The sequence below is a fragment of the Prionailurus bengalensis genome, chromosome B3, assembly GCF_016509475.1.
Source record: "Prionailurus bengalensis isolate Pbe53 chromosome B3, Fcat_Pben_1.1_paternal_pri, whole genome shotgun sequence".
NCBI classification, from domain to species: Eukaryota; Metazoa; Chordata; class Mammalia; order Carnivora; family Felidae; genus Prionailurus; species Prionailurus bengalensis.
In genome coordinates, this window is record NC_057355.1 from 74,343,582 (window position 1) to 74,353,903 (window position 10,322).

The 10,322-nt window shown below is 53.2% G+C and overlaps 2 protein-coding genes across 3 annotated transcripts; both read left to right on the forward strand.

Moving 5' to 3' along the window:
* The first annotated feature begins 3,187 nt into the window (after positions 1-3,187).
* Positions 3,188-6,873, forward strand: IL25 (interleukin 25). The gene is made up of 3 exons (XM_043555823.1): positions 3,188-3,825; positions 3,989-4,233; positions 6,063-6,873. Exons 1-3 carry the CDS (start codon positions 3,652-3,654, stop codon positions 6,316-6,318), a joined length of 675 nt encoding a protein of 224 aa, XP_043411758.1. The 5' UTR covers positions 3,188-3,651; the 3' UTR covers positions 6,319-6,873.
* Positions 6,874-7,247: 374 nt separating this feature from the next.
* Positions 7,248-10,093, forward strand: CMTM5 (CKLF like MARVEL transmembrane domain containing 5). 2 transcript variants are annotated; one of them, XM_043555828.1, is made up of 5 exons: positions 7,248-7,834; positions 8,718-8,870; positions 9,359-9,451; positions 9,649-9,733; positions 9,834-10,093. In XM_043555828.1, exons 1-5 carry the CDS (start codon positions 7,709-7,711, stop codon positions 9,845-9,847), a joined length of 471 nt encoding a protein of 156 aa, XP_043411763.1. In that variant the 5' UTR covers positions 7,248-7,708; the 3' UTR covers positions 9,848-10,093. The 2 variants fall into 2 exon arrangements, with proteins under 2 accessions (XP_043411763.1, XP_043411764.1); XM_043555829.1 differs by lacking the exon at positions 9,359-9,451 and having other exon boundaries at positions 7,249-7,834.
* The last annotated feature ends 229 nt before the right edge of the window (positions 10,094-10,322 follow it).

Genomic DNA, 10,322 nt, shown 5'->3' on the forward strand with positions numbered 1-10,322 from the left:
TTAAAGCAGCCCCCTTCTTCCATTCCCCTCAGCCCTCTAGCTCATAACACTGTTTCATTTTCTTCATAGCATTAATTATCCGAAATTATCTTGTTTCCTTGTTTATCATCTATCTCCTCCTAAAACGTAAGCTTCATGAGGCAGAGAACTTATCTGGCTTGTCCTCCTCTGCATTCCTGTTAGCATTTAGAATAGCGGCTGGCATATAGTAGGTGCTCAATAAATAGCTAGTGAGTGGATGAATGAACAGGGCAGCCACGACTGTAGAACAAATCTGAGTAAGTCCAGGGCCCTCCATGGGCAGGCACCAGTGCTGGGCTGGGGGAGGGACTTGCTGGGTCCAGCTCACCCTGATTCTCCACGTGTTGCCCAGGCCAGACGAGGTTCTCTTTGAAGGCAGGCTCCTAAGCCTAAACATTTTTGTACCTAAAGGGATAGTATAAATAGGTAGCAACCAGTACCATTATCACTTACTAATCAGGACACGGGAGCAGTATTCTGGAGACCCCCATCTGGGCCAGGCATTCAGTTGCTGGATCACAGGCAGGTTGTGATATAGAATGCACCCCCACCCCTGGGCTGAGGACAGCATGCATTTACCAGCAGGGGCAGAAGCATTTCAGCATTTTAACAACCAATGCCCCTACCTCACATCAGATGTGAGCAGATGAGCCTCAGCAGACTCTGCTGAGTCCTGTGGTTTCAGCATTATTTCAGGAGCTGGGGTCCAGGGCAGCTGAGCTGGTTGGCACTTTTGTGTTCAACCAGGTTACCCCCTCAAAAACAAAAAACAAAAACCCTTCTACAAATGAGCAGAATGGTCCAGAGAGGGCCTAAAATCAAGATATGACCACAGGCAGTGTCAGGACTTCAAGGCAGCAGGTGAGGACTGGGATGTCTTTTTGCGAAAGGGTAGGACAGTCCCATTCTAGCTTTCTGAAAGCCCCCAGAGCTTTTCTTGGCCAAAGGTGGGGATATGTTCCATTACATCTCCCCTGCCCTTTCCTTCTGGGTGCTGATCCCTCTTCCCAGGGACTCAGCCAACCCCTCCTGGCTGCCAGTTGGGCCCAGGCAGGTGAGGACAGGTGTGCGGTGAACTTTCCTTTGTTTCCGCCTCCAGCATTCTTCCCATTGCCACCCCTTTCTCCCCACACCCCCAAGGATTCCCTGGAAGCTGAAGTGACTCAGGGATTCCAAAACTAGTTACCCCAGGAGGAAAACCCTCTGGAAAATGTTTCTCATGGCAGGGGATCACCCTAAGGAGTCTCACAGAGCTGCTACTGAGATAAGGGCAGAGGCTGAGCAAACCGGAGGGGTGGGGTGTGTGTGACTCAGAGCACAGGTTCTCAGGTCAGAACCGATCATCATAGTGGGGGAAAGGCCAACCTGAGGGGCGACTGTGTGCTTGGAGGGGGCCCCCTCTGCCTTTTAGGGGTTTCCTCAGAGGACATCCTGGTACAGAGGTAGGGGAACACCCCAAAGGCTTCTCCTGAAGGGCAATGGGGGTCTTTTGCAGCATCAATAAGTGAAACAAGTAGCTGGGATCACTTCCAGCTCTTTTGAGCACCCCTTCCTGGACAGGGCCAAGATGGGAAGATCTGGGCCAATGTCAGGTCTGTGGCTGTGATTGGTTTGGGGGACACCCAGAGGAATCCAGCTCTCGTGGGAGGGTAGTGCACCCTCAGAGCCTTTTCTGGGGTTGGGGGTTTCTCAGGAACACCAAAAGCCACCCTGGTGGCCATGTGCCAGACCAAATTCTGAGGAATAAGGAGCTAGAGCAGTGGATCCCAGCCAGCAGGGCTGAGTGCCTGAGTGGGCAGGAACATCCCATGGCTTCTGGCAGGTTCAAGTGAGACTTGTCCTGGCCCAAGCCTGGGTAAGTAGGAAAGCACATACTGTTGCGGGGGCTTCTCATCCATTTGCAGCTTACTGGGTGTCAGCACAGTGTGTCATCTCCATGCCAGGAGATTAGGTTTGGAGTTGCTCAGGGCTGGAGTGGAAAGCCAGCTCTGCCGCTCCCTAACTGTGCAAGCTTAGGTAGATTACTAAATGTCTTTGAGTCTTAGCTTTCTCATCTGTAATATGGGGATTATAGTTTCCACCTCATGGTCTTATTGTAAGGATAAAATGAGCTGGTGCATGTACAAAGCTTGGCACCATCCTGGCACGTGACACACAGGAGCTGAGGCCAGTGGCATGCAGAAATGAGAGGGCGTCAGGGAGCATAGCGCAGACAGTGGGTCAATGGGAGTGGGGTGATGTGTTCCCGGCCTCAGTGCTTTTCCTAAGAGCTCCTGCTCTCCCAGCCACCACCTATTTCCCCAAAGTTCCCACCTCACCCCTAATTCCAGGCTTCCCCCAAACCACCAGAACAGCTTCTCCCAATTTTCCAGACTGCCCCCTGTCCTCATCACTCCTCTGCTTTGGGGCTGCTCTGCCCTACAACATTTGAAGGATTCCTCCTCATTCTGCAGTTTAAGTTCTTCCTGGTTCCCTTTGTTTATTTTCTGAGTCCCTGGTTACTAGAGGAGTATTTTCTAAGGGAAAGTACATGCAAATCAGAAAACATCATTCTAGAGACCATGTCTGTGTATGAGTGTGTTGGGGTTGGGGGGGTTGTGGGTGTGGGGGATGAGGGGGGTCGATGGGCAAGGATGGAGGGAAAAGACCCGGAGGGAAGTAGGTGGCCTGCTCTCAATGCAGTGTATCCCAGGAGGGGTGACCCCTGGATGACCCATGTCTTTGCAATCAGGTCTAGTTAAAGCATTTCTGAGCACACATGCTCCCCCAGTGGCCCAGGGAGCTGGGGGTGGGCTGAGGCTGGGTGGGCTTGCCCCATTGCCTGAGAGGGGCAGCTAACCTTTGTCCCCAATGCCCTGTGAGTGGGGGTAGGGGCAGATCTGTTCTGGAGGTGGGACCTCATGTTGGGTCTTAGTGAGGCTGTTAATTACCGAGGCCTTTCTCTTCCTGGCCTCACCTTCTCGTTTATGCAATGGAAGCAACCACCTACATCTTCTTCCATCAGACCCTGAGCATCCAGTCAACAAACTGATGGGGTCAGGGTATTCCTGGCAGTCCTGTGGGGTTAGACCTGTATCCCTGGCCCAGAGAAGTTCAAGGAAGGGTGGGATGGGGGGTGGGGTGGGGCAGCTACTGGAGAGGGCGAGGGGAAGTTAGGGAGTGGGTAATGGACAACAAAGAAGAAATCTTAGATGATGAGGGTCCTAGAAGTTGGGGTCATTGAAGGTGAGGAAGGTCATTGAAGGTCAGAGAACAGAAGGGTTGAGGGTCAACAGAGAGAGAGGGAAAGGTTCACTGAAGTGAGTGATCAGGAGGCTGTCTGAGAAGAAAGGGAATGGTGAAGACAAGGCCCTGGGTGGGAGCATGGAAATGAGGCTTCCTGAAGACAAACCAGATGATGTTCCCTAATTTGGAGTACCAAGCCAGCCAGGGAAATTCCCATAATGCCAGTTCCCAATGCCCCGAATAGCAGAATACCATTAGTTTGACCCCATGCCAGGAAAGGTGCAAAGAACAAAGTGTCCCAAATAGGCTATCAAGGTGTGATGTGAATTATAACTTCCATGCAGATGGCATTTGAGCAACTTTTGAAAACACTTTCAGGGTTTTTTGATTTTGTTTTGTTTTTTAATGTCAGGTCACTCCCTCCAAAAGGTTGTGGAAATAAATTTGAATAAACAAAACAGGTTTGCTGAAAATAAAACCAGGACGCCCAAGCTGCTCCAGTCAGCCTGCTTCCACAAGGCCCCACCTGTCAGCCAGTGCAGAACCTTGGCTGAGCGAGCAGCATCCATCATGAACCAGGTGAGTGCAAGGGGGCCTGGCAGGTGCTGAGATGTTGCTGTGGGCGGAGAGAGGCCAGGCTCTGGGTTTGGGGCTGGGGATCAGGTGAAGCTGGAAACCGGGATCTCAACTGGGAGTACCCAGATTAGTTGAGAGCAGGTCTCTTACTGGCCTTTTCCTATAGGTGATCGTGTTCTTGGTAATGGCCATGGGAACCCACACCCTCAGTATTCGGATCAAGAAGGACTGCATCCACTGGTCCAGCTGCTGCCCCAGCAAAGGGCAGAACCCCACTCATGAATGGCTGACACAGAACACTGTGCTCATGACCCCGCCAGAGAGCGCTAGCCTCATCCACTCCCTAGAATCCTGCAGGGCCAGTGAAGATGGACCCCTCAACAGCAGGTCTATCTCCCCCTGGAGATATGAGTGAGTCTGCAGCCCCCTCCCAAATTCTTGCATGTGTTCCTGTCAGAGTATATGCGAGGGTCTGGGGAGTTCCACACAATTCCAGCCTGCCTGCCCCTTTTTATCTGAGACTCCATAAAGATTTGAGTGTTTCACAAGGCCTAGTCTGGGTAGCTCTGACTCTTATTGGGTGATAGCCAATTACCCAAGATTTCAAAGCTCAGCTTTTTCTTTTTTCTTTTCTTTTCTTTTCTTTTCTTTTCTTTTCTTTTCTTTTCTTTTTGAGAGCGCACACATAAGGGAGAGGAGCAGAGGGAGAGACAGACAGAGAGAGCGAGAGGGAAAGAGTCTTAAGCAGCCTCCATACTGAGTGCAGAGCCCTACTCAGGACTTGATCCCACAACCCTGGGATCATGACCTGAGCCGGAATCAAAAGCCAGATGTGCAACTGCCTGAGCTACTCAGTCAGTTGAACCTTTGATTATGGGCAGTCTTACTCTTTCATTCGGTGTGCTACACATATATTAAAATTTTCTATTTGTGCCACGATGTAAAAAAATATTAGGAAGCACTGAAATCAGGACAACAAAACAATATATTAAAAATTAGGGCTTAAGGGATCTCTATCCTGTGTCTTCTTGGGGTGTCTGTGTTCCCATTCCCCATAAATGTAACTCTGGGATGGGTGGACAACTTCAGGGGGAAGGGAGAAGGTCAGCTTTGATTGAGACCAGATCCAGGGAGGAGACTGCAGGTCACCATGCTTTGAAGTGGTCTTAGAAGTCTGGCTTGGTCCTGGGCTAAATCCAAAAGAGCTGGGAGCCCCTTTGGGGAGGCTGGGTGCCCGATGGCTGACTTGGCTGGGGTCTAGACCCCTTGTTTGGAGGCCATGACCCCCTGAAGACTACGTGGCTGATCTTCCCCAAAGTGTTCTTTGCGATACTTGTCCCACATTAATCAGAAATTAATGATGACAGTTAAGTGTGGGAAAAGCTGCTTGAGCCCTCACCCCTCAGAGATTCATAATGTGCTCAGAGCGTTAAAGGTTGCAAGAAGTCTGTGGAAAAGAAGACATAAATTCAGTATTTCCCAAACTCATTTGGCCACAGGCCTCTTTTCTTGCAGGGTAGTTATGAGGGAACCTACTCTGGGAAATGCTGTGCCAGCTGAGCCCCAGCTCAGGAGGGCTTGTCTGTAGGAGAATGGCCTTACAACCGAGCGACTGTTTCCTGCTAGCCTTTGGGAGTCTCAGACCTTTGGAGCATCTACTTTTCAAGTCTTGTTTTGGCCACAGAATCCTTTCAGAATGAGTAAATAAGTGTTACGATGCACGCTTATGTGTGTTTATAATATATGCATGAAAAGTGTCTGGAAGGATGTGCAGAAAATAGTTGACAGTGGCTCCCTCTGGGGAGTGGGACTGGTAGGGAGACAGTGAACTTTACAGTTTTTTTAATACTTGGACGTAAGAGCAGTTTTTACTTTATAAAAGAACGCTGAAAGTGTAATGACAATTACAAAAAGAAACCTCATGCCTGAGCCCAGCATGACTATCAGATGGAAGCAGAGCCTGTTTGGTGGAGGCTGCTAGCCTTCCCCTGCCTCTGCAAGGGCTCCCAGGCCCAGAAAACCAGTCTTCTTTCCCCGATCCTCACTTACAGGAGGTGAAACAAATCCCAGAGAGGAGGGGGTGACTTGCTTAAAGTCACTCAGCAAGTGGGTGCAAGAGCTGAGACAAACAGCCAGGCCTGCCTCACTACATTTCCATGTTGGGCCCTCCCTGCTTCCGGCCCATCCCCTGTCTGCCCAGCCAGTCTCCCTCCAGAGTCTGATGAGTGCCACCCCCACAGGTTGGACAGGGACTTGAACCGGCTCCCTCAGGACCTGTACCACGCCCGTTGCCTGTGTCCACACTGTGTCAGCCTACAGACTGGCTCCCACATGGACCCCCTGGGCAACTCGGAGTTGCTCTACCACAACCAGACTGTCTTCTACCGGCGGCCATGCCCTGGGGAGCAGGGTACCCGTGACGGCTACTGCTTGGAACAAAGGCTCTACCGCGTCTCCTTGGCTTGTGTGTGTGTGCGGCCCCGAGTGATGGCCTAGTCATGTGCCCATAGCTGGTTCCCGGGTGGAACACTGGAACTGGGTGCATGACCACCTGCCATGGTGAGCCAGGAACCCGAATGCTGAACCCTTACAAAACACTACAGGAGCAGCAGGATTGTGGGACAGGGTGGAGGACTTTGGGGGGATCCGCACGTTTCACCATTTGGAGTGGATGGGAAATGCAGGGTGAAGCAATGGAGCTGTTTATGCCCGCTAAAAGAGAGCATCCTGCATTTCCTCTTGGGAAAGGTCATAAAGGCCCTCCTCGTTTCTGGAGGCCGCCACCCCCATCTCTTCCTTTTCTCCCATCCCCAGCTGCCCTGGCACAGCACAAGCACTTTCTTGCTACTTTCCTTGTTGTCAGTGGAGAGGCCCTCATTTCATTTGTTTGTTCATCTGTCCATCCATGCCTCCATGCATCCATCCATCTATCCAACACTCAGTGAGCATCTCCTTTGCACATACCTTGGTTCAGTTACTAGGCTCTGAGGAAGAGGCTGCTATTGAGCGTGGAGACATTTATCCAAATAAATAATCTGTATTTAAAACGGCCTAAATTGTCTTGGCGTCCCTGGTGCCTGAACACCAAGCTCCCCAGCCTGGTTCCTTCTCTTCCCCACCTTCAGCCCTTACCTACTGCCCTGTTCTTCTGCCTTCCAGAGTTTCTGCTGTGGCCTCCCATCCCTCCCCTTCTCTGGCTCCCTGGCCTACCCCTGAACACTGGGGTGGGGGTCAGGCTGCCCTCCTGGCATGCTGGAAAGACAGAGGCCCATTGAGGCACTGCAGCAGGCACACAGCGCCCCCTTGTCCCCCCAACAATCTGCCTTTGTCCTCAGTCTTGGCTGCTACAGCCTGGTCCTGGGGGGTGCTGCCTGGGCCGGGCTCCAGCTCCCACCATCCCTAAAAGGAAAAGGGAGAAAGGACAGCCAGGAAGAGAGGAGTTAGGGGAGGGGGATGCAAACTTCTTCAGGCCCGGGTCCTTGGGGGGCTCCTAGTCTAGCCCATTTCTCGGCTCACCACCTGGCTCCTCCCGGTTTCTTTGTGGACCTCCTCCTTTCCCCCGCCTCCTCCCTCTCCCCTTCTCTGGGCGGGGTTGGTCTCCAGTAAGGGGAGGGCTGACCACTCCTCCCTGCCCCGCCCCACCCCTCCCCATGTGCTTCCTGGGGGGCTGTTGCAGGCCCCAGCAGGGGCACTCTGGGCAGCTGGGAGAAGACCCATCTGGGCAAGCCTCCCTGCGGCCCCACAGCCAGCCTGCCTACTTCTCTTTCAGGTTTCTCCAAGTGCCTCCCTGCTCCTGTTTGCTTCCCCATCTCTCCAGGTTTCCGTCTTCCCAGTTCCCTTCCCGGGCTGGTGGCAGTGGGGGCTGTGCCTGGTGGGCCCCACAGAGATGCTCAGTGCTCGGGATCGCCGGGACCGGCCCCCCGAAGAGGGGGCAGCTGCAGTGCTCCAGGGCTTCGCTGTGGACAAGACCTTCCTCTCCTCCCTCAAAGGCATCTTGCTGGAAACTGAGCTGGTAACAGCCACCTCCCCAACCTGGCGCCTCTATCTCTCCCAGTGTTATCCCACTCCTCCCTCTCCCCATCCCAGGGCCCCCACTGGGCTCACTCCTCAGCCGCCTCCTTTCCCAGGCTTTCTGGGCACCCCTGCTCTCCCCAGCTGCCCTGCCCTCACCTCCTACCCTGCCTTCTTGCTGCCTCTCCATCTGAAGGCAGTTACAGCAGGTTTAGGTACAGCAGGAAGAACTGAAGTTAGACCGGACATAAAAGGGCAGACTTCCTGCAGTCCCACTGTATCTGTTGTCTGCTCCCCATGAACATCTATTCTCAGGAAAGGATCTTCCCTTGTCACTTAGCAAGACCTTAGTGTAAACTTAAGTCCATTGCATATATGTCATCCTACATTGCCAGAGCCCAGGGACCCTTAAAGTCCATCTGCGTTCTAAACCTTGTCTCTGGGTGTAGAACCAAAGGCCTTGTTTTGGTCCTTGTTTAGAGGAGTTTCTGATATCTGGGAGTGGGGAAAGTATTATGGCATAGGGGGTCCCTCTGGGGGTGCAGGGCTGCTGTGGGCATGACTCCAGAGGCTGGAGTTCACCCTGTACCCTGTGCTTCAGCAGGACACCTCTTTTGTGGTTTCCATAGAATGGTGCTCCCTGGGGCAGTGCAGCTGGGCCACACTGCTGGGGTTGCTGGGATCCAGGGCAGGGGGAAGTGGGAAGCTGGAGACTTCCCTCAATGGGCAAACGCCCTGGAGTATGGCTCCCGGTACCAGAGATGAGGAGGCCTCCAAGGATGGGTGGTGGGGCCAACCTGGGGGAGTTCCTCAGGAGGGGAAGGCAACAATCTGGCCATGCCTGTGTCCCCTTCCTGGCAAGCTTCACATATTTGGTCCCACAGGCCCTGACCTTCATCATCTTCATCTGCTTCACGGCCTCCATCTCCGCCTACATGGCTGCAGCACTACTCGAGTTCTTCATCACACTCGCTTTCCTCTTCCTCTACGCCACCCAGTACTATCAGCGCTTCGATCGGCTGAACTGGCCCTGTCTGGTGAGGGACCCTGCCTCCCCTACCACATTCTGGTCCCTTTCTTCTCTGAATCCTAAGTTTCCTTTTCCCTCCCAGCCTCTCTCCTTTTCCTGGGTCAGTAAGGGGCCCAGCCCTGACCCTGATTTCACTGTTGTCACTGACAACAAGGATGCAGATCACTTAGAGTTGCTCTTCCACTCACCAAAGGTCCAGGTCCAGGTCCAGCCCTGCCCTGGCCCTCCTGGCTGGCATGCCCTAGCCCTGTGCCACCCAGGGCCTGGCTTCTTGTCCTGGTCTCTTTGCATTCACCTGTATCCCTTCCCTGGTTAGCAGTGGGGTCTCTGTCTCTCTCTCTCTTTCTCTCAAGTGCTTTATATTGTGTCCAGGGGTATCTCCATGCAGGGATTCATAGTGTCTGAGGGTCAAGCTGCTGACCAGCCTGGAAAACCTCAGGGTGATGTTCCCTTGCCCTCTGACTTCCCTTTGATCCTGCACCCCCGACCCCCCAGGACTTCCTCCGCTGTGTCAGTGCCATCATCATCTTCCTGGTGGTCTCCTTTGCGGCTGTGACCTCCCGGGATGGAGCTGCCATTGCTGCTTTTGTGAGTCCAGCCCCACAGAGCTCCCCAGGCCCTAAGGACCTCTGGCTGGTGTTTGCACACTCTCTGTGCCTCCCCATAAGCCCAAGCCAGTGCCCAGGCCTCTGGCTCACACCTTGCCCCATACCACCCATCTCCTTCTGCCTAATAGATGGTGGCCAATGGCCTTTATTGTGCCATCCCTGATTCTACTCCCACAGGTTTTTGGCATCATCCTGGTTTCCGTCTTTGCCTATGATGCCTTCAAGATCTACCGGACTGAGATGGCACCCAGGACCACCCAGGGTGAGTGTCCGTGCTCTGGGGAGAGAAGATGCCCCCTCTACCCTTTGCTCCAGCTACCCCATCCTGATATGCCCTTCCCTGCCTGCCTCCATATTCACAGATGACCAGCAGTGACCCTGAGCTACCTGGCTCCCAGGCCCAGCCAGACAAAGGCAACAGTGCACATTTCCTTTGGTTTCACTAGCCCACAGCCTACTACCTCCCAGCCAGGCCTACAGAGATGGATTCTGGCCTGAGAAGTCACCAGATACTTGTCTGTGGGGCTCAGTGCTCTGATGAAGCTCCAACAGGAAGGAGGTGTTTTGGGGAGGGAGGGCAGGAGGAAGCTGGTCATTCCCAAATTAAAAGATTCAAATCCTACTGGTGAGTCTTTTTCTTCCCCAGAAATCAGGCAGATTAGGAAAGCCAGGGAGTATTCATAGAAATGCTGCCTGGAGCGGGTCATGGTCCCTCTTCTGCAACCAGGTCTGAGCAGTGAGGAAGGGCAGCTGCACTGAAGATGCTGAAAACTTCCTTTAACACAAAACTTCCTCTCCACATTCTCTGTGTGCCAGGCCTTTGCGGAGTGCCTGGTGGCTGGGTTCCCAGA